At 36.1% G+C, this 25,102-nt stretch overlaps 2 protein-coding genes across 2 annotated transcripts; one reads left to right on the top strand and one right to left on the bottom strand.

Moving 5' to 3' along the window:
- Positions 1–16,367: 16,367 nt before the first annotated feature.
- Positions 16,368–18,435, bottom strand: LOC144704852 (putative pentatricopeptide repeat-containing protein At5g40405). Its single transcript, XM_078577411.1, has one exon. The coding sequence runs from the start codon at positions 18,357–18,359 to the stop codon at positions 16,479–16,481; it is 1,881 nt and encodes a 626-aa protein (XP_078433537.1). The 5' UTR covers positions 18,360–18,435; the 3' UTR covers positions 16,368–16,478.
- Positions 18,436–22,030: 3,595 nt separating this feature from the next.
- ABCI11 (non-intrinsic ABC protein 14) lies at positions 22,031–24,846 on the top strand. Its single transcript, XM_078577314.1, has 10 exons — positions 22,031–22,300; positions 22,566–22,645; positions 22,729–22,780; positions 22,865–22,998; positions 23,541–23,655; positions 23,747–23,833; positions 23,921–23,969; positions 24,123–24,207; positions 24,309–24,421; positions 24,580–24,846. The coding sequence occupies exons 1-9, from the start codon at positions 22,160–22,162 to the stop codon at positions 24,394–24,396; spliced, it is 831 nt and encodes a 276-aa protein (XP_078433440.1). The 5' UTR covers positions 22,031–22,159; the 3' UTR covers positions 24,397–24,421; positions 24,580–24,846.
- Positions 24,847–25,102: the final 256 nt, after the last annotated feature.

Below are 25,102 nucleotides of genomic sequence, written 5' to 3'. Positions count from 1 at the left end.
TAAAAATGTACCTTATCATCTAATATTTTAGTGACTTGACCTCTTTTTTGGGTTAAATGAATTGAAGATCAATAAATTTACAAGTTGCATGTAGTTAATTAAGTCAATTAGCCAATTCCGAGTTATGTGACTCATCAAATCATTAGCTAAGCTGGTCTAGGGTCATAAAGAGTCACACACAAAATTCATTAGATGTTTTCGGATAAATTTAAACTATCAGATTTTATGAAATAATTGAACAATATAAATAATGAGTCATTGGGTAGAGGAACTCGTGAAATCCTCTCGTTCAGCATCATCCCCACTTCTATACTATCATATCTCACTGGGCATCCTCTCTGGTACATTGGGAATGGTGAGAAGGCCTAGAAAAATATTTTAAATTCCTCATTAGGAAGAAGAAGATGAAATATGGTGTGTATAGGATGTTGTCGATACTTTTAGATACCTCGACATTTACAAACATTGAAATAACTCCATAAAAAACTTATAAATGTTTTTTGATATGATTTTAAGTTTCCTTATTATAAGTTTGTTCAAACTGTGTCGTTCAATCTATCTTTTCACTTTTATTGTGTGAACAAATTTGGATGTGGATCATGTATGAACCCATCGTATGCTAAGTATGAGGATTATAACATTTGACCTATTCCCAAACATATATGTAAAATGTAGATACACCAAAATTTTATGATTACCTCAATAAAATTGGATTGGAATACCTTGCTTTCTGCTCAACTAACTATTTAGCTCTGCTTATATCCTGATTGTTAGTGTTTGAATGTTTAAATACTTGCACTTGAAGTCACCGAAATTAGAAATTTAAACTCAATATCAGAGTACTAAAACCTATCAACGAATTTAGCAACCAAGTGGCATCCAAATCAATTGTAACCTCTTATTTCCCTTGTAAGATAAAAATGGAAGTGTTGCTATCTCTGATGGAACCACCTTTTCTTATTCTCATATTGCATTATGTAGAAGTAATAATTTGAAATTAAAACATTTATATCAAGGAATTAACTTGTTTTCTGCATTCAAATAAGCATAAATGTTTATTATCTAGGAATGAAATTATTTAATATATTTATAGAATTATAGTGATAACATGAAAAATACAATTAACATACCATTGATATTAAAAGAAATTGTGCATTAAATTTTCTACATTTGCATGGTATCAAGATCTAAATTGAGAAAATAGCCCTTAATATGATTTTATGATTTCTACCAATTTAAATATATATTTTCCATTTTTTATAATGATATATGGACCTAAAATGAAAACTCAATAAAGTATTATAATGACCTAAAACCATTTTATAAATCATGTAAATACTTTTTCTAGTTTCTACCTTTACTATAGTATCTTGAATCAAAAGAAAACTTTACTGAAATCTTTATTCAGTTTTTTATTGAACGCTGCCACTTTGGATCCTGCCCCTTCCTCATATTAAATCTCTGTATTTTAATTATGGGATATTAATTAATTTTGTTGCATAAGTTTGGATGCCAACAATACGATTAGACAAAACTTATTCACATCATTTTTAGGCTAATCACATATTCTGAGGTCTCTTAAATTTATAATTTTTGTAGAAACTTTTTACATCAGATTTCTCTTTAAATTAATTTTATTCTTTTAGAATATATATCTCGGGATTTGATTAAAATTTTTATGGACTTAAATGCTATTTGTCACTACTGAATCCTTCTCTATTTCATTTTTCCATCAGATTCAGATAACGGTGAATGATTGGAAAATTTTGCTAATGTGAGTTATAAGCATGCCCTTAACTTGACAGCATCAGGTGTGCAGGGGCACATGCTGGCAGAAAAAAATTGGCACTTAAAATCAAAATTAATACAATGAGACACATAGACAAATGGTGGCAAGGCTAAAATCACAATAAATGACAACCTAAACATCTGGGGATAACAAATTCTTGGGTATGCAGCATTTTCTGGAAGCCAAACAATCGTGACCCTTTTTAACTGTAACTTGTTGAATTCGATTATTAGCATTAAATGCATATTTTTACTTCTTTTATTAGGAAATCGAACAAGGGAATATGCATATATATTAGGAATTCAATTATTAGCATTATGTTGCCCAATCAGGGGCCTGCATTGTTAAGAGGAAGTGGACAGAAGAACCTAAATCAATGCAGTGTCTGTGCAAATGAGAAGATAAAAATGAATACAAAAGGTTTATTGAGGTGAAATTTGTTTGGAATTTTTATTTATCTATCTTCTATAAAAAAAAATGCTTTGGATTCTTAGTCTTCATTGGGTATCCAAAATGACTTGATCTTTATAAAACTTACAAAACAAATCAGATTAACTATTAACAATGGATAATTACATCACCTTATGTGGAATCACTTCCTCTACTATTTGGTTCCTTGTATGAGTTTCCTCAGGAAGTTCACATGTGATACCTCTAAATGTATAAATGAGATCTTTCAATGTTAGATATCATCTTGATTCTCTTAAACATCATTTCAAAATATTGTAGATCTTCTCACCAACCCGACACACTGGATGAGATGTTTTGAAGAGGGACAAATAATTTTGGTATGTCCAAGCCTAGTTTGCATGGGCTCTTGAAATGTGTACCCTCAATATTAATACTCTTTTGGAAACTTTTGATAGAAGCCATTATAATTTGAGTATATCCACTAATGTATTATGATTTTATCCATGTGACCCTACATGCCCATGTATCATCCTAGGACACATCTTTAATGAAATAATAATATTTATTAATCATCCTAATTGGTTCTAAGTTCACTTAGTTATGAATTAGTTTATTAATTAAGGATCAATTTAATCAAACTTATATTCAATAGCCAGCCCATGGGGTGTCAAGCTATACCTCATGATCTAGAAGATACAGTAGATTATTTTAAATATTTCTTGAAACCTAAACCATCATCAATTACCACATAAATATGATCATTCATCCATGTGAAACTCTTAAATGACCTAGGGTAAAGTTGATTCTGAACTCCTAATCTATCATCTGAAACTGCTAAATTACATAACCTCTTTATAGTCTTTCCATTACCTTGGCTAGGAAGAAACTTTAAGGATAAAGTTTGACAAGGAACCATGCCTATATTTAAGATGACAAGACATGGATGAAATCAAAGTGACCTTGAAAATCTCAGCTTAGTGGACCTTTTGGATGATTAGGTGTCAATCATTTAAGTTGGAGCAATACTGACCATCCATTTTTTTTCCCTTCCTCATCATTGTCAATGATGCTTCCTTATTTTTCATTTACGGTTAAAATATTTGATAATCATTTACTTAATCATTAGGACCATTGTTTCATCATCTGTGATCGGTCGCTCCAAAAACACTCTGTCATTGCTTCGACGAACAAGAGAAAAAATCACTTTTTTATTCGTTCATTTTTTTTTCTTGTGAACTCCACATATCAGTGTGTCAATTTTATTATAAAAGGGAAAGAGAATTCCAACAATTGGGTCACATAGAGACATGTTTCTAAGTGTCACATCATCCTTTTTTTTTAATCAATAACGGCGTCACACATGCACGCCATGTGTATCAGCACAAGTTTTGAATTTTTAAAATCCTTTATTTAATCTTTTTTCCTTGATCTTTGAACCACATTTACTAAAATTTAAATCTGGTCCTTATCTTCATTGGTTCATGTCATCCTTGTGAATAACAAAAAGAAAAAAAAGTTAGTAATGATTGGGAATTATGGTGTTCTGATTTGAAATATCATAATATCCCCTTTTAAGAATGACTATGTTTTACTAATTATTGTCGAAACTCTTGATTGGTTGCCATTACATCAAACCACAAGGAAACATAAAGGGGTAAAATTTTAAAATGTAAAATACATTAATTATTAATCATAGAACTAATCATAAGTCATAAAAATATTATAAATATATATTCTGACTTAAAACATCAATATCTCCATCAATATAATGCCAAAAAATTCATAAATATATATTATGAATCAGATAATTAAGTTCTTTAAGAATTTGACTTTAGAAAAATCCATAAAAATATCATTCAATCCAGACAGATAGATCTAATAATTTTAAGCTGGAAAATATGCATATAAAATTATTTGATGCTTAAGATACGTAAATTTGATAGAAATATCTCAATAATTTGTATTTAATCAATCGAACTATACTAAACTATGAATAAATATAACTAACATTATGGTTGTGTAAGTGGTGATTTTACCTGAGACACCAAAGAGGTCTTGTGAACTGACCGCTGTTCTTTGACTATGGCCTACGAGTTCCTAACCAGACTTCTAAATAGTCGTAGTTTGGGTGAAGCAAGAACTTGACAAGGATGAGTTAGCAGTCAAAATGGGATTGTCCACCCTCGGTTTAAGAGTAGATAGCTCATGTAAGCTGTTTGTTGAAGTCCACCCTCTAAGCTTCCCCCTTCAAAGGAGAAAAATAGGACGCCCATAACCACCTCTTTTACTTTAAGAAGAGGGGGGGGGGGGGCGAACATGGGAAAAAGTTGTTGTTTTAAAAGAAAAAAAATGTTCTCCGTTGTTTTTTTAGGGTTCCTTGGAGAAAAGAGAAAACAGAGAGTGTCCACCCGGAGATTTACCTTCATGATTGCATCATCAGAAAACTGCCAATCCTGCACGACCATTCACCTTCAAAGCAACTCAGCGTGACTATGAGAAAGCCAACGGTATACTCCTCATCTTCTTCTAGACGGAACCTGCAATTCGCTAAGGGAAAACTCATCATCGTCACGGTTATTCTTCCGCATCTGGGTGAAATATACTGTGATCTCATCTCCCTCCTCATAGACAGAATTTGAAGCTCGACTAGAAGGTCAATCTGTGCCCTACGACGATCTACTGATGTCCATCTTCCCCAGCCTCCGACACCAGTGTTGTTAGTGCTCTCATCTGCGTCCACGGCAAGACATCCGCACACCGGTCTCCTTTCATTGCTGCGCTTGAGTCTTCGAAAAAATATGACATTCTTCAAGCTTCGGTCATTGAAAGACAGCATTTTTCCGAGTGAAAGGCGAATTGCATCTCCGATCGCGACCATCTGACATGTTGTCCTCTGGTTATTTCAACCGCCAAGGTTCTCAATCTGTAACTGGGCGACCACATAAAACTGTCGGGGCTGTCTCCACCGGACCAGCTTGTGGTTCTCCTGGGTTCACTAGCTGCCCCAGAATTTTCTGTTATCCATCATCTCCATTATCAACTACTTCGTTGTGGCACGCTGTTCATCTCACAGCCGATCCATTCGCGGATGCTCCGAGTGTCCAAACAGACCACATGTCACCCGTCCTCTCTCCATCTCCCTTTATATCACATGTCTTTCAGTTCTGATTTTCTTTGACTGCTCCTCTGCCCCGAGAGTATTTAAAACGTGATTATAGGTTTAGCCACTTTACCTGTACTAGGGATTCTCTTTCATCTTTGTCAGACTAGCTTCGTTTGCAGAGATGGACGCGGACGCTCATGGAGGGTAAATGTGCCCCACATCGTCGGCCGTTCTAACCGAACAGTCAGATCATTGGGGCTCGTCTATGCCAAACCCTTCGTGTTGCTATCTGTGCCTACGCTCTGGACTTGTTGGAATTCCGATATATTTCTCGTTGATTTTTAACCATACACATCATTTAAGCACTTGCTCAGCCCGTCTCCTGTGGTGTAGCATGAGCCACTCGATCCCGGCACGTCATGTTACATCAGACTATATGTACAATCCAACCAATGACAGATAGGTTCCATTGGTGAGTCAATTTACACTCCTTGCTATCTTTTAGAGCACAAAGTGTAACCTAGCAACCCATGAACTGGAGATTGCACTGATCAATCTGACAATAATTCATATATATGATGATATAGCTAATTAACTTGAAAGGCCACTAAATGTCACTGTGTCATTGGAATCATTAACTATACTAAATCATGAGTTAATACATGGTTTTTTTTATCAAAATTCCTACATTGTTAAAAAATTAGCATTAATCTGAATAAATTTAATCATGACAATCTCCGAAAATCACTCACCCCAAATCTCACCAACATGAGTTTTGGAGTTAGTCTCCTGTAGCAAATCAAATATATCTCTTGATGGTATAGCCATGGTATATTCATATGGTTTTCTCCTAAGTGGCTAGGATATCTGATAGGGTGAGGAACATAAGTGAAAATCAAAGGGTTGAAAATTTTTATATATGAAATCATCCATCCTGTGACTTGATGATTAAATATATTGTTTTAGATCTCCATTTAGTGGAATCTCATTTGGGGTAAAAACGGTCATTTATTCTACTCTGAAGCACATAATCACCTTTCCTTGGGTCACCTTCAGTCATCTTTGAAATGTACATGTGTTTCCTCTTGACCCATTTTTTCAGTTAACAGTTCACTATTTCACCTATTGTTACGCATTCCTATAGGTACCCATCTATTACCATGTAGTCCTAAACACTTATGATATGCTTACTCCCAAGTTTTATTCTCTTCTTCACCTTTGTGGTATCAATCTTTCATGATATATTTTCCATGTTATACCCCTCTTGTTTTCATCTACATGTTCGCATATTATTTCATATTTTCCATACAAGCATGGGATGAATGTTATGATGAGAATATATTTAATCAAAATGTCTCTGTTTTCATGCTAAGCTTCTATTTTTGTTCAACCCTTTTGAAAAAAGATAAACAAAAAAGAGAACCAAGTAAAGATGCAAAGTAAATGGAGTCCTCAACATTGACTAAAATCTGAGGACCAAAAAAGGGAACTGGAAAAAAGAAGAAAGAAAATTAGTAAGGGGTTCTTGTCCTTAGAAACATGTAATTTTATCTTTAATGATTTTTTATCAATACATTTATCAACCCATGCTTAGGTGGTGCATGCCATGTTGTCCACCACTTCTTGAAAAAGGGTTTTTCTATCCTTACTCTTCTTTACACCCTTCTGGTGTATTATGCTTATTGGTCTACAATTGGGAGTAAACTATCACAGTATTAATGGGTTCATCTATTATCTCTTAAACACCTTTATCCATTCATTTGAGCTATCCATCACTCTCCTATTTCTTTAGACATAGTTAGATAGGAGCCTTATCAAACATGTTTCGTTTATACATGTTTATTACTTTGTGCATGATTGAGATGAGAAGAATGACAACCTTTTTTTCAGATGGGAGGAAAGTTGTGGGAACCTAAATCCCAAGTTGACATCCCCACTTTTGAGAAATTGACATAGATAGTAAGAAATGTGAGAATATGACCTGGATTGTAGTATCATACCTAGTGAGAAGTAGGCTTCACTCATGACCACCATCTCTTTCCAAAATCACGAGGGATACTGTCATGAGCACTCTAGCAGTACACAGGTATATTTATATCTAGAGATGTAGTTGATATCTTTGATACTTCATGGTCATGGTTTTTGGTTTACAAGGTGAATGGATGCTCTTATGGATATTAGAAATCATTGCTCAGGGACTAGCAATGATTGAATTATGAGGGTCTGACCACACGCATTTTAGTAGGTCAATAGAACCACATTTATATGTTTATTTGCATTCAACGCATTTTAAGTATTTTTAAGGGGTTTTCTAACGACAAAATTCTGATAGAACATACTTGTTTTAATCAAAATATGATTTGTCTTGAACAGGCTGGTATTATATTCGAATATATAACATATTTCAAAATTCTAAAAATATATTTCTAAAATTTCTATGAACTAATATGTAGTTTTTTGAATTATTTAATCGTTATTTATTTATTTGGACTTCCAAAATTGGATGAGAGAGAATAATTATAGGTCTGCGAATGATCTGAATTTAAATATTTGTGTCTGACAATCTTAAAAGACTTTTAAGATGAAAGTATGAGTGGTCCTTACTTTTCCCCATCTCTTTCTATCCATGCTACTGGATCTGTAAATATGACCTCAGATTTTTGTAAAAACTATATTTAAGATCACTTCCTCCTAAAGAGGAAAATTGAAAGAAAGGGAAATCTTGAGTGCTTTTGGAAGATCAATGATAAGCCAAAAATAGGGGTAGAAATTATGTAGTTTTTAGCCCTTGTCGTTGTGAATTTTGGCTTGTGCAACAAAATTTATAAAAACTCTACTTAAGATGTGTAGTGATAAGTACGAGTGTCGTCCAAGGGATGTTAGTAAGGAATTTAATTTGATGATATTCTTGGTAGTTTAACCCCAATTAGAGTGAATTTGATCTTCAATGAGGATCAACTCACTCTAATTAGAAGAGAAGTTTAGAAAGGGGGGGTAGAAGAGATGAGATGAATAGAAGAGATTGGGAGCTCTAAATTGGCTTCTTTGATCCAAATAAAAGGATCAAAGAGGTCAATTAGAGAGGTTGAGAGGGAAGTTTAAATTTGAGTTTGGTTGGTTTTGTAAGTTTGATAATTCAGAAATGAAATGGGGGTAATTTAATCTCCTAAAAATTAAATCTAATTTTTTTAGAGTTTTTCTTTGGGAATGCAATTGAATGCCTAGTTAAATCCCTCAAATTCTCCTCTCAATCCTAATCAGGGCTTGTACATGCCCGTCAAGCCAAGCGATTTAGAAGTTCAGATCACAATCAAGAAGAAGAAACAAGAAATTGAACTAATTTCATTCAAAATGCACAAAAATCCAAATACAATGAAAGGGAAATGTACCAAACAGGTTGATCCAGGCTGGGGCTCCTTTGTGTCTTGCAGCTGTGATAGAGAAACATCAAGAATGACCCCCTCCTCTCGAAATTCGGCTTTTATACCTAGGTAAAATGGAATAAATTACTATTTTACCCCTAATTAGTAATTAATTTATATCTATCGATACAGGCTTGATCTCAGTGATCCAACTGTAAAAGATAGAAAGAGGGGATCAATACGAGCAAATCCATAAAAAAATCATCTCAATCGGACTTATGGATCAAAAGTTATGAATAAATGAATTTAACCAATGTGAGCCATTGGATTAATTCATTCATTTATTTATTTATTTTCTCTTAACCGCAGGCTGAGGTGTCGCCCTCTCATTGGTGGTGCCGATTCAACTTCTTCAGGCGGGTGCTCTCTTGTTGAGCGACGTACCCCCTGGGAAAAAAAAAACCAAGACAAATATTCAAAAGTCGGGATTTGCGTACATTTTGATACGCACCTTTCCGTGCGTCTGGACTTGAAAGCTTCCATTGATAATTTTCCCCGTCACCGCCCGTGCGTGCACTTAGCATGCGTTGCAGGGGCGGTAATCTTACCGCAACTGGCCTCTATCACTGACCGCCATCAGATTTTCATCCTACGGTTGCGATGAGGCCACGTCGTCGCTCCCAGAAATCGCCCTGAAATTTACGCCTAAGTCCTTTGCGAAATAAATGGTTGCCATCTGACGCCGCCCAAAAAATATTTATAGATATACCTCTTTGCGCATTCTCTCTCCTCACATTCTTCTAAAACATTAAAACAATTAATAAATTATTTGCAATAAAACCCTGGAAGATTTTAAATTACATCTTTACGCCTGCAGTGGTGACCGAGAGCTGTTTTCAGGGTCTTTTTGCAACGAAACTTTGCAAAAAGGCCCTTCAAAGTTCGAAAATGATATAAATACTTTTTTCTCTCTTATAAATATACCTTTTTTCCTTAGAATAAATACATTTCCTCTTCAAATAAATCTCAGAAAAATCCTAAAAATTCGTAAAAAATTCTAGAAAATTCACTGATTCATCCCCATGCTGATAAATGTCAAAATTAAATATTAAACTTGCCATTTTCATTCAAAAATAGTTATTTCAAGCTTCAGTAAATCCTTTAAAATTCATAGAATTAACAGAAAATTAGGGAAAAATCAGAAATCACTTGAAAACACTATTTTCATGTAAATATATGATAACAACCCCATTTTAAGCTCTTTAAATGCATAAAATTGTGCTAATAACATGAAATAAAGACAGAATTTTGGGTGTTATCAATCAACAGAGAATTGGGAAGGTTGATCTGCATCAAGAATATGTCTTGTTCCTAACAGAACATAGGGATCTAAGGTCAGTCATTTTCCTTGCATTCATTTCTTGCCTTCACATCCCTTTAGTTAGACCTGCATCCATAATGTTGTCATCTTCTTCTCATTAACATATTCCACCATCTCACCTTACCACAAACATCTCCAACCTTGGTCTCAACCTCTTCACCTTTTTCTCATAGAAAAACCTGAAATCATCTGGTCCATCATCCTTTTCTCTATCTCATAACCATCTTTTCATTCTTCCATCACATCCATTAGTTAGATCATTATCATTTCTTCTTCCACCATTCTATTTAAACATCATCCATCCAAATTAACTCACATCCATTCACCCATTTGATCATCCTATCTTTTGATTCATAGTTTACATCCATCATCACTTCACGTCTTCATCTATCTCAATCTCCTTTGATCTATCCTTCCTCCTACCTATTCCTCTTATTATTCATTTCATCCTTAGTAAACAAATTATTATCAACCTCTCACTGCCTAATATTCATCATATTACAAGCTCCTATTTTATATTTATCTTTTCTCACCCCTCTTTAATCATAATTTATAGAGTATTTAAACCCTAATATATGTTCTTTGTGAAGACTACCCTTTCTAATTAGTAACTAGTCAAATTATTTTATGAGTAAAGCTTTACAAATGATAATTGATTAAATAAATATCAATGACATATTAACACCCTAAATTTGAGTTCATCATGGATACATCCAGAGAATTTACACTTGAGCAGCTCAAAAGGTCTCACTCGAGGATCTAAGAAATCACAACTGTGATCCATGTCCATGTGCTTTCATAATTTATTTCTTGATCCCATTTTGAATATATTATTAGTCTTCTGCAATAGGAATAACTTTTTTCATCTATATCAAGGACATAGAACTCAACACAAATATCTTCATGGATCTCTTGTTTTATATAATTTGAATGTAGCTACGAATATATAAATATTGTGATTAGCACCTTGTAAGTCATACTCTAAATAGGATCATCCATCCACAAGATGTATTTGGTTTCTGAAGTATTAGGAAATTATAAGAGCCTAACATATATCAAGTTGATTCATAGGTAACCATAATATCAATAGAGGTCCATATAGATAAATTTAATGAAACCTTTCCTTAAACAACACCTACCATCCATCATTTAGGTCCCTACACTAATGGCCAAAGGATCAACCATAAAAGAAGGATTTGATTCTGTTATTCTATAAGGTTTTCTTGAGGCCCATCTCAATTATCCTTTCTATAGGAGTATTATAATATATTTTTAAAGGCCAAGAATCACTCCAGTATCATCTCATCATAATATACGTGGTCATCCCTTATATTCAAGGACTTCATTATAAACATCACACAATACTAATTTAATTTAATGAAACTAAATAAAACATTAAAGTTTAATTAATTTTAAGGCCACATAATATTGATCAATCTGCACTTTAATAAATAAGGGTAAAAATCAAATAAATTGAGACCTATCTTTAAATTTCTACCTAAATTAATAGGCTGAGAAAAAGCAAGGTAGTTTAGTATCCATCAAGCTGTTCCTTATTTCATTTATTCAAAGGGTGAGGGTGATTAATCATAAATTAGAGTTTCTAATATCTAAAAGTTTTTATAACTTTTCTAATGAGTAAGGAATAATAATGGTTCAACCAAATTGACCAGGTATTGAAAATAGTTTTTCAATTGATTTATATATTGCAAGAATACTAACTTAAGATATTATACATGATATAATATCTAAATATGAGATAATAACATAATTCCAATAAGGTTAGAAATATTTATCCAACCTAAACTAATTTATCCAAGTTTTATAGAATAATCTCAACATATTTATCAGATTTCCTAATTTTTGCAACTAATTATATTGAATGAAATTATCTTGGCTGGCCTTTTGGTAGCATTGATGACAGTTGATCTAAGCAAGCATGAATGGGGATATAGTGGTTTGTAGAACACTCATGCTGATGGTGGATGATACATGTCATGAAGAGATTAAGTGGAGCTAGTGATGTGGATAAGTACTGCTCAGAACAGCATAAATGGATGGCTGATGTGCGATGGCAAATGACAGAGGTGGTCATGGTGTGCAGAAAGGAGAGGACCTATGCTATCATCCAGTAAGATAACCTAGAAGAAAGGACAAATAAATCAAACTAGAAAAGAGATAAGACCAAACCAACATTGTTGTCATAAACCCAATGGGCCGAGTGGTGATTTTTATTCAAAGTCTGAATCACATTGATTATTCCTTCAATCCTTCATTCTTCAAGATATAGAATGCATCAAACTTATATTTTGAATGAGAAAATCAATTTATTAACCTTAATTAGCAACAAAACCTAAATGTGACCTTTTACACTGATAGGGGTCTATTCATAAATTGAAGCACAAGTATGGATAACAATGATGAAGATGGAGCTAAACTCAAGATTTCAGTGAAAACTCTATATTGTTGGATATTGCATGATTCTGGACCATTCTGGACCATAATTCTGCATAATTCTGGATATCGATTATTTCTCTCTCTTCCTCAATCCATGTCATGGATCACTAGTGTTGCAGAAAATCCTCAAATTTCCCAAAATATCCATGTTGAACAAGTGACCTCATATTTATTATAAAAGGTACTGATCATTGGAAAAAATCTACGCTTTCAATCTGATCTCAGGACTTGTTTTCAAATTTTCCAAAAAATGTTACAATCATTGGCAGACAAATCCACATTAAAGTTTTCCTTCAAATCACGAAGTGCCTTCTGAACCCAAAAAGGAATAAAAATATAATTTTGGCCCATTTAATGCATTATCCCTTTTATCATGTGTGCATGCAAATTAAAAATGCTGGATAAATCTACTATGGATTAAGTCAATGTTTTTAATCAACCACCACCTTTCTTGTGCATCAGGTTTCATTAAGTCCATTTTTCATGGCTACAAAATTTAAGTATAAAATCTTATAATGTGGCGTTTGATTGACGCAACTAATTATTAGTCACAACCAATGATTGGCTTTAGTCTAAGAAAATTATATAATGACAGAAAAATTTTGCGTTCAATATAATACTTTTGAAATTATCCAAATTTATATGTGAAATTTATGTTACAAAATTGTGTATATTTTTCCACAAGTTTGGAAAATCAGAGTATCATTCTAAAAATATAAATTTTTTGTCAGCTTAAGTGGCTTGAATATTTGATAGTTTCAATAAAGTATTTACTTATAAAAGATGTGATATTACTAATATAGTTAACATAAACTTGCTAATTATCAATTATCGCTAGTCTGTAAACAGTACCCATTAGGTTCTCTTTAGGTTGTCCATTCCCCTCTAATGAGAAAGACATGTGCATGACGTATTGAAAGCTATTAACCACATAGTTTGAATTCTACCATTGAGAATTTATATACATTTATCTACAAATATTTCCTAATCTATCTTCTTATACCATCATTTTTACACATATATCCTCATCTCTTCCTCACAGCACCTCTCTATATCCAAGACCCTACATTTATTCCGACTTGCATATAAACATTCTCTGTTAATTATAGTTATCTTTGAGTCTCAATAATTCACACTTCTCACTGTGTCCTATCTCAGGACATGTTCCTTCTCAGCCCCCTTAAAACCTTATAAAGAGACCTTAATTTTCTAATGTATTTTTCCCTTTGGAGACAATCCTAGCACATCCCAATCGAGTTATATTTTTCAGTGCCATGGACATCATAAATATTATTGAGTAAACTCAATTATGAATGGAAATTTACTCTACCTGGATATCTTTTGATAGATGTGAGTTCATCATGTCCTCATTCATGTATTATCATTCTTGTGGTGGACAATCACAGGTTGTTTTTATGAAACATTTTTTATGAATAAATTTATAGTTTTAATGTTATCATTTAAACAAAAAAATTATAATATTTTCGTAATAATACAAAAAAAAGTAAAGGTAGATTGACAAATATTAAGTACTAAATCATTCAGCTTTTAATATATGTTTTAATACATACTTAAATGTTTTATATTGTTTCAAATATTATATTAAATGTAATCAAGTTAGGATAAACTAATTTGAATAAAAAAATAAAATCATTTCATTTTTAATAAAAAATCCTCTCTTTTAAAGCAATGAATTATTTGGCCCCAAAGGTGAAACAAACAAGTTACAAATTAGACCAAACACATACACCTTGTTGTCACACAAGTTAAGGTCAAAGTTGCTCTTTCTTCTTCGTCATTAGATCAGCGGATGTGCCTTTCTAATCTATCAATCCGACACTCTCTTGAGATAATGGAAAAAATAAAATTGATGCACTTAGGCTGCAAACAATGATTTGGTACATATTTCAAGGATGTGGTACATAATAAATTTAAATAAAACAATCGTAGCGTTGTAAGGTCTCGGAACAGAATTCAGGGAGTTAAAGGGATGAGATATATTCAATCAATCCTTGATTTACATTCTCATCTATCCACTTATAGTTAAGGAAATTCTTATATCGAATTATAGAGTTAGTCCTACAGAACTTCCTTCCTTTTGGCATGGTCTCTAAACAAGACCATGGCTCGTAGGAGTCTTGATATAGGATTCTTGTTTTGCTTCCCAAGAAGAGGAGAAAAATCTTCTTCCTTGAGTATTGAAGTTCCTATATCAATCCACTCCATGGCTTAGGCTTTGCTTCCCAAATATGCATCAAGAAATTATAATTAAATTAGCCTAAAACTAGTATTTAAGATAAATTCAAGGAAATGTGAGAGTAGTTCCGCTTAAATGAAAGAAATCAAGTTTCGTTATTCTTATAACTTAATAAATGCAGAGAAAAAGAACATAGTAAATAATTCATGAATTTAACAGTTTCCCCTTAAATTATGTTAATATATGTGCATAATGAAAATACATAATAAATCAAGTATTTAATTAAATAGTTATTGACATTATTTTAATGATATTAGTGTGGCCTACGCCATCAGATGATTTCGCTCGGGCATATATGGAGGCAATATGTGTGGTGGTTTGTTTGATTTTGCCCTTGTGATTTGGATTGCCTTGGTTTTTTTCGTCTCTTTGGATAATTTGTGAACCTGGACTGGGTGTACTATCGTGTGTGACATCTCAGGTGAGCCAGGAATACACTTAAGATATTTATTATTAGTATCTGAAGTATCAGTGGCCCCATTTAAACTGTGCTCGTGCGTTCTCTTGCCAAGCTCATTGAGTTGTTTCTTTTTTGGACTTGCATCTAGTAACTTGGACACTTGATTGTAAGTTACTCCTATGGGAGCTACTCCTAGGTCACGAGAGGTCACATTCTTATTTTAATTGAAAAGTTGTTGCCTTCCATGCCAGTCTGGCTGGACTAATTCAGCGTCAGCACTAGTTCAGCCAAAATCACAGTCAGTGATGATATTGTTACAATCAATTAATGGGGCCTGGGCAGAAAGTGTTCTTATAAAATAGTTTGGGCAGTCGATGTTTCGGGTGTTCAGTCACCTTTCAATGGCTTCTTTAATGTATGTGCCAAGAAGTTTCTGAAGAAGCAGGCTACTCCCCAAAAATGAGGGAAGCACTCTGCTATTTTGGGCAGCCTAGTTCACTATGCAGTAGGGTCTCCATTGTAAGCTCATCTAAACGTGGGGCAAGTTGATTTTTTTTCTAGAGTCTGCGTCTCGATTGTGGAATCCAAATGGTTCATTTTGGGTACAATATTCCTGATCAATTTGACTGCTACTGCATCATGGTCCCTCTCCTTAACAAAAGGTCAAACATGTGGCCCAAAACTTGTGTCATCAACCTCCAATTACCTCCAATTTTGCAGAGAGGGCTAGCTCTGCATCCCATGTTATATTCTGGGCTAATTTTTGACTCCCATGACATTGGGATACCATTATGAGAGAGGTCTTTGTGGCACATGATGATTTCATTGGTTCTCAAAAGTTACCAGCTTCTTTTACTAAAGTGGTGATGGCATTGGTTCTCAAGTAATGTTCAGCTGAGACGCTAAGTTTGTAGACAGTTTAAGGTTTGATAATTTCCTCAACCCCTGGGTATGTATTTGATGCCTTTAGCCAATGATATCAGACCAATTTAATTTTAATCAACAATTATACCAATTAAGACCTGAAAATAGGGCAAACAAGTGAGGGATAGGCTGCACATTATCTGTCCCAGATAAAGGAATGCAATAATACCTTTCCTTCTGCCCTATTATCATCACCTGCATTATCTTGTTAAGTATTCTCTTTGACAACTTTCTTCTCAATTGACCCTCAACTGGCAACAAGAAAACAGAATGCCAGAGAGCATAACCCTGAAGTCAACTGAGACATTAGTAAACCAAGTACAGTATAGTCATATAATGGGGGAGCCATATGCTTCCGTTGTAAAAGAATTGATTATATAGTGTGAGCCGTTTATTACCAGTAATCTCTGCAACTACATTTCCCATCCTTGTAGTGGTGGAACCTGCTCCTGTCCCTTACGATGATATCTCTCCGGAACACCAAGGATATCAGTTTGCTGGCCTCATGGCAATCAATGCAAACCCTGAGATTCTTCACAACCCGAATGATTTCCCCCTCTGGTGAGTTCAGCAGCGCAAAAGCTATGGCAATCCTCTCACTGTGCCTGGCAAGAGCATCCTCCTTCTCCTCCTCCTCTAAATCAAACATGACCAGGCTCGTCGCAGGTACATACCCAACCGCCCTCAAGCGTCGAGCAACTTCCTCTGCCATGGCCTCGAGCTCAGCCTGCCGAGAGTGGGACCTGTCACCGGAGAAGAACTCATGGAGCTTGCCAGAGATCTCCACTGCGCTGCACCCTGGCTCCTTGGACACACCTCTGGTCCTCATCATGTCGCGCACCCCTCCAGCAGCAGCCCAATTCCCACTGCCAGCATAGATATTGTACAATTGAACATAGGCGCCATCATTCTTCGCCTCCAACTCTGTGATCTTGAAGGCAGCTAGCTCACCAAGCTCCTTATTGTTGTGGGTTCTGCAGGAGCTGAGGAGTGCACTCCAAGCTCCAATGTGGGGCTCACTAGGCATGGATTCGATCACTGCCGCTGCTTCATCCAGTCTCCCGGCCCGGCCATAGAGATCAACCAAGCACCCATAATGCTCCTGCCATGGCTGGACCTGGTAATATCCCCTCATTCGATCAAAAATTCCGAGTCCTTGTTCCACCATTCCTGCAGAGCTGCAACCTCGGAGAAGGGCCAGGAAGGTGATTTCATTCGGCCGAGGGCCTTCCTCTTCCATGCGGCGAAACAGAGCCAGGCAATCCTCGCCTGCGCCGTTGAGGGCCAGTCCATTAATGGCGGCACTCCAGGTAGTCACATTCCTCTCCGGCATTTCATCAAACACCTCCATGGCCCTGCCCATGTCGCCGCACTTGGCATACATGTCGACGAGCGCCGTCCCCAGCGCAACCGTCATCCGCAGCCTGGCCTTGGACACATAATGATGGGCCCAGCGGCCACAACCCAGAGCTCCAATCTGCCCGCAGGCGGCGAGGACAGAGACGACGGTGGCTTCGTTGATCTCTGCGCTCCCCTCAGTTTGCATCTGCAGAAAGACTTTCAGGGCCTCTCTGGGGCGACCCAGCTGCTCAAAACCAGCAATCATGGCGTTCCACGCGACAGAATCTCTGGTGGGCATTTCATCAAACATCTCCCGGGCAAGTTCTATCTCCCCACACCTCGCCGTGGCCGCCACCATGGCCGTCTGGGAGACCAAATCCGGCTGACCCATCTCGCCATAGACTCTCCGACAGCAGTCCAAGAGCCCCAATTCAGCGTACACGTGGATAAGCCCGCTCTGGACGTGAGAGTCGCCGGCGAAACCGCGGCGGAGAGCGGCGGCGTGGACGGCGGCGCCGCCTGAATTGGAGGGGAGACCAACGCAGCAGCGGACAAGGAACGTGAAGGTGTAGTTATCTGGAAGGAGATTGCCGCTGGAGTGGAGTATTTGGCGGAAGAAGAGGAACCCACGTAGAGGAGTTGGGCCTTTGGAGTGAGCCCGGATGAGGGAGTTGAGAGAGAAGACGTTGGGTTGAGCTGGGGAGTGGGAGATTATCAACTCTGCGTAGTCTATTGGGGGTGTTGAAGAAGGTTTGTAGTGTCTTGACAGGGCGACAGCGGCGGCGAACTTGCCCAGCTTACGAGAGTCGGCGAGGTGATCGTTGACAAGAAGCTGAGCGTGGATCTGTCTGAGCTCTTGGAGACCGGTTGATGGGTCGAGGAGAGAAAATGGGCAAGGAACGGCGGAGATTGCCCGGATTGTGGGAGCTCTCATGGCAGCAATGGCGGAGAAGGCCGCATCGCTCTCCCCTAGCGCTCTGGAACAGAAAATTTGAAGAAGTTGACTAGAATACTATGAGAAAGTTGGTATGAAGTCTCTGAAATATATTGTGAAACCATGGTATTGTGAGTAAATTATATGTTCAATGGTTTTTTAAGTTATTGTCATACTCATACGGTTCACATACAACTGATGATTCAAAATCAACTCATTTTGTAGACAAAATTTTGTTACAATAAATATGGATGAATCAAAAGAAAAAATAACAACACATCGACGATCTTGATGTGTTTTACTGATTTGAAGCCCATAGAGCATTTTAAATGACTCAATATCATATTCAAGAAGAATAATGCTTAATATCAACAAAAATACATATCTTAGATGAGCTTGATGCATTGAGCCTATGATTTCATTATCTCTTTGGTATTTGTGTGTAGATCTAGGTATATACTGATGGAAATATATGTGTCCGGTAAGCCAATCACACATTCCATATCTTGTTTCATGTTCATTAATAGAACATATTCATTACAGTGCACATGCGATGCCTATAATGAAGTCCATGAATTCATGATCAGACTTAGTGAATTATGATGAGATCATAATACAGAGATCACTAGTCTTTAAGCATGTGTTCTTATATTCCTATTCAAAGGATACACGAGAAGGACACTAGAACCCAACATATGTATCATCGATGAACCAATATAGGTGTAAGATTTTATCATCAACTCAATATTTCACTCATCTCGTGCTTACATGTGTCCATAATTCATATCCCATTTTTATAGTTTAGTATTTCCATACTCTTAGTGCTTTTGTACTATCCTATTTACTCTAGGGAGACAGACTTCACTCAAACACATGTAACCATTGATAGATTTCATGAAGTAATGAGATTCATGACTATAATGATTCCTACACAAGTAACCATGCACGCACATTTCAACTTAAACATGGAAAATCATTATAAAATCCCAGATCAAAGCAAAACCATTGTTTTTCAAAAGTTTTGATCTCTTTTCAACCATTAAACCTTTTTAAACCCTCACTTATTATTACGACGAAAGCAGCAAAGCTATTTCATGAAGATTCGTGTGACTTTAGAAATCAAGATCACTGTCCCAAATGACTGAAACTTTGTGAAACACCTCAAAACTGAAAAAAAATGATAGGGTGCAAGCTATTACTTTTTTCTCTACCGCACCGGTAAACTTAACTCCTAAAAAATCAGCATGCCCAACTGCATAATAGTCATATATTTGTTAAAATTTAGACATAAGCTGAGGGCTGAAAAGGGATACTCAACCTACCACACTATTGGGATCTATGGCCTTGATCTAGATAAAACAAAAGTGATTCACATAGAAGGAAAATTGATCACGGAATCTAAATGATATTCAACACCTATTGATCCAATCACATGGGCATAGATCAGATTGGTCATTTGTGGGATCCTCAAGTGAGCAGTGTTGAACTACTTAAGTGTGCAACATCTAGATGTAACCACATGATCTCTGACATATTAAATCTCATCATTGATCATCACAAGCCCATTCATATTCTACCGTCGTTGTCATGTCATCCTGATCACATTCGGAATGGAGAAGAGCCAAGGAGAGAATGGAGAAGAAAGGTAAGGGCTATGAAAAATTCTATCTTGGTTGAATTTCTTTCAAGGCCTACCCCTTTTTATACTTAGTAGGGTTTTTTCATAAAAATCCCTCAACTATAAATCTAATTTCTGACCTCCAAAAGACCGTTTGTCTGTGGCCTTCTTGACTCATGATTCAATATAATTAATGGCTCCAACGACCTGATAAAATTTATTGGACTTCCAAATTACTTAATTATATCGTCATATATGTTATTAATGATGGATTGGTCTCACCGAATCGATAGGTTGAGTCTCCAGCCCATGGGATGCAAGCTACACCTTGGGCTCTATAAGATATATAAGAGTGTACTAACTTGTGGAAACTATCTGCCATCAGTAACTATGTATGTTCAATCCCTCACATCCGCTTGATGCTCCTAGGATGAGATACATTACAGTCAACTATCAAATTCTAATCAGTCATCTGAGTTAGTACTAATGTATTCAAACACATTGGAGAACTCATCACATCCAAGGATTTTACATTGCCCCAGCCAAGGAATTTATCACATTATCTTCCTTGAGCTGCCTCATCTTCTATTGATGATGGAAGATTCCAACATAACCCCTTAATCATCTTCATGAGCTTATTCCTGCACTTGAACTAAGACAGTTTATAATTCTATTGTTAGGAACTCATATGTCATAGTCGAAGTACAACCATCCATCCACAAGACATCTTTGGAGTCTCAGCTCAAAGGACCTCTAACACAACTGTGACATGAATCAACCTAATATATAGTTGGGTTTAATATTATTCAGAGATTCGTACGAAGCATTTTAGTGAACTCTTTCCTACTATTTATCCTCGGTGTCTCCACACTAATGGCTACGAGATTCGCCATACTCACCATATGAGTGAGACTATAAAGTGATATTCTATCTGAACACTTCAATGTCCTTCTTCATTATCCTTCGAATAGAAATATTTAGAACACATGGTTGACTGTAACCGATCTCTGTATTATGATCTCACTGTAGTTCACTATGTCTGATCATGTGTTTTTGGACTTAATTATAAGCATCACACAAGCACTCTAATAAATATATTATATTAATGAACATGAAATGAGATGTGGATGTGTGACTGTCTTGGTGCCCACATATTTTTTTCCATCACATACACCCCCCTGCCCCCAAACATTAGCAAAAGCACCAAACAACAGGGAAAGACACAATAGCTCTCTTGCACAACTAACATGAGTTGACACATCAAAGCTCAACATAGACCTTAAGATATAATATATCATTTTGCATAGAATACCAGCAAACTAAAACCTGGAAAATTTTAAACTCCCCAAACACACAATATCTATCAGATTGCTTCAAACTCATACAAGGCACCAGACGTTGCTAAAATTAGTGAGGGAATTCTTTACTGAAAGTTTGAAATGGAAACTAACGGTATCCCCACAAGCTGAAGCCCAAAAACAACATGAAAGAACCCAAACAGGTTTCTTTCAAGTCATAGAGGAGCCAAAACACATTCACATCATCATAGGCTTCACTTGAAAGAAGATATAATTTTTGCCTAGAATGCCAATGAATTAAAACCTTAATATTCAACATTTCCCAACTTCAGAATTTCCCCGAAACTACTTTGAACTATTTTATTTGCTGACATCCAAGGTAAGACATCAGCCATTATAAAAACAATTAATAGTGGGCTCTTTGGTAAGGTTTTAAAAGAGAGACTCAATATACCCCTCTCACATGCACAAGCACCAAACATTAACAAAGAACAGAAAATTGTTGTCTTGAAAAGCATATAGGTGTTGAAACACCTTAAACCCTGTTTTGTCTTCTCTTGATGCAACATATCAAGTTTTTGCCTAGAATGCCTGAAAATTAAAAAACTCCAAAAAATTAAATATTCCCCAACTTTTCCACATCTGCCAAACTTCTTCAAACTACTTTGTTTGCTGAAATCTTAGCAATGATAGAAAATATTTAATAAATTTTTGACACAGAGGGACTCAAGATAACCCACACAACCAAACTTCAAGAAAGAACACACAACAGTTCTCCATGGTGAGGCTTTAAGTCTGGTTTCTGCAATTGATTTGAGACCCAGAAGAGCAATTAGCTTGTGGGTGCCTCTATTTCTCTTCAATCTTCGGCGGAAGTGCAAGAGATGAATGCAGCTTCGTCGCCAATGGCGGCACGCGGTTCCCCTTACTCCAGCAAGACGCTTCCTTTTCTCTCTTTTCGGCCTCGATTGAGACCCTGGCGCAGAACCCTAATCCGGGCTTCAGCACAGCGATCTTGTTTCGAGGTGTGGTCGCTATTTCGGCGTTTGTTACTTTTCCACTTGATTCTTCCATTACCCACCTGTATACTGTGAATTTATCATGGTTCTATCTACGGGACTCCTCTTATTGTTTCCAAAGATCAGCACCCGAAAGAAATACTGAGAATTGAGTGAGAAAGATAGATTGATTTGTAGAGTCTCAACGTGAATTTCTGATTACACTTTCAGGGAAAATAGTCATAGTCATAGTCATAACTTCTTAATAATTCTACGTTATGGTCTGTTTAAGGTGAGGGGTGTCACCTACCGCCCCCCGGGAACAGATTATAATCTCTTGACTGATGTCGATCTCTCGCTTCCTGAAAAAAGGTAAGCTGGAATTCAGCTGTAATTTATGAAATTTGTGACTACTTTGTTGTTTGCTCATTCATTTTTGGATTATGTTCTTGTAGCTTTGGCTTGATATTTGGGCGAAGTGGGAGTGGGAAAACAACTCTTTTGCAGGTGTACTGTATCGTGTGCTGTTAAAAATACGATTATTTTACGTCTTAGAGATTAAATTTGCAACTCTTTGTTTGTTCTGTGTAGCTTCTCGCTGGTCTGACCAAGCCTACAACAGGGTCTATTTCATTTCAACGATATGGAAAGGATGGAAAGCCAATTCAACCTCCTGAAGCATTATCTCGAGAAAGGATTGGCATTGTTTTTCAGTTTCCTGAAAGGTTTCATTGCCTTACTTTTGCCTTGAATGTCTCATCATAAGGTTGATTTCTGATTGCTAGGGAAAACCTACGCGGGGGATGAATTAGATATAAAATATATCCGAATCTCATTTCCAGAAGGGATCTTCCCCGCCATTCTCACCTGTAGAAAACATTAAAATAATATTATTAAATATGAACCAAAATTCTTTTAAAAAAAGTTAAATATGAACCAAAGAAATTGTTATGCGATCCGGGCCATGTCTTGGGGTATTTTTTTAATCTCAGCCGGACATTTTCGTAAATTTATCAATTGCTCTATTAGGTTAGGTTTCTCATCCAGGATCGTATTTGCAAATGAAAGGTATAGAAAGAAATTCTCACATCTTGTTATCACTTGCTTTGATATTTTACTCAAGTCAGAAACTTTGCTAAGGATTGGTGAATGTTTTTGCTCGCGGTTCATAAATTTTTAGCTTCGTCAGTGTCTTTTTGGTAGAATAAAGTATTGGCCTAAAAAAATAAAAAAGGTGATATTCTGAAGATGTACTCTTTCGTACCAGGTACTTTTTAGCTGACACAGTTCTTGAGGAAGTTACATTTGGATGGCCAAGACAGAGGGCAGATCTGGCTCAGAGAGAAGATCTCTCTATGAAACTTCAGTTAGCATTTGATGCTGTAAGCTGACCCACCTTCTCCTTAATACATTGAGATAATTATTGGGTTATTATTTATCTCTAATATTATTCTTCTACATTAATTGGATCAGGTGGGGCTAAATAGGATTCCATTGGATCAAAACCCGCAAGCTCTAAGCGGCGGCTTCAAGCGTCGCCTTGCACTAGGAATTCAATTAGTAAGATCTAAATGTGAAACGAAACATCTCTGTCCTTTATTTTATTTACTTTTTTTTATCAGAATCCGTAAATTTGGTCTTTTTCAGGTTAATACGCCAGAGCTGCTCTTGCTAGATGAACCCCTTGCTGGACTTGGTAAAAGATCATCATCTATTCCTGACTCCTTGCATCTTTTTCGAATGTGTTCATTCTTTTTCATGTCATAACTAAAATATGAGTTAGACTCCTTTTTGGTTATCTTTTTATTTTTTTATTTTAAATTTTCGCATAAAATACTCTCAATTCTAGATTGGAAAGCACGAGCTGATGTGGTGAAGCTTCTGAGGGATCTGAAAACTAAGGTTACTTTGCTTGTTGTCAGTCACGACCTAAAGTACGATACCTAACATATTTCTGATTTACATCTATTCGCTCAGATGAAATATAGCTATATTAAGCTTGCTGATACCCTCATCTATTATGGGGCTCTGCCAGGGAGTTATCTTCACTTGTCGATATATCATGGAGGATGGGAATGGGTGGAGCTCTCAAGCAGGAAAGCTTACCAGTTGGACAACTTTGATTCTTCTCTCCATTCATCCTTCCAGGTTGCATCAGTTAAAATTTCATCCATCCATATTCTATCTCTCTTGATTATTAAGTACCTCTCTTTATTTCTATGTATCAATTCCATAAAAGTTGAGGCAAATTGAAGCTGATCCTTGCTCGGTATAATAGCATTATTGATTTCCTATTTCACTTGCAGGTGATTTGGACATCTCTGGCTTAGTTCAACTTTCAGTGTAAGAAGATTTTTGAAGAAGTTGAAAATCCTGGGGAAGGCCTGATCCAACAATGACAGAGAGAGAAAGAGAGATTTCTTATGAGTAAAATGGGTCCTTCGTTGCTGGGCATTGACCAGAGGAGAAAAACAAAGGCAACTGTAAGACTTGGGACTTACCAACTGCATGAAAAGTGGATTGTAAATACGCATTTGACTTATGAATTGATGTATTCTATGTTCCATTGTGAATTGGTGTCCAGATCTTGTTGGGCTTCTAGCTGGAAGCAGCTTTTGGATTATGAGAATTCAAAATAAGCATTTCAACGTGCGATTGAATTAGTATCTATAAGAAGCAACCTCTGGATAACAATCAACAATTGATAAGGGCAGTTTTTTGAATTTGTATCATCCTCCAGGTCATTACTATAAATTAGGTAATCATCCAAGAACTTACCTCAAGAACCTATCGATGTCTTAGGAAAATCCTATGACTTGACCAGTGGTT

Source organism: Wolffia australiana, chromosome 6 (assembly GCF_029677425.1).
Source record: "Wolffia australiana isolate 7733 chromosome 6, ASM2967742v1".
NCBI classification, from domain to species: Eukaryota; Viridiplantae; Streptophyta; class Magnoliopsida; order Alismatales; family Araceae; genus Wolffia; species Wolffia australiana.
Note: the sequence above shows the minus strand (reverse complement) of the source record. Positions and strands in the feature narration are given on the sequence as shown.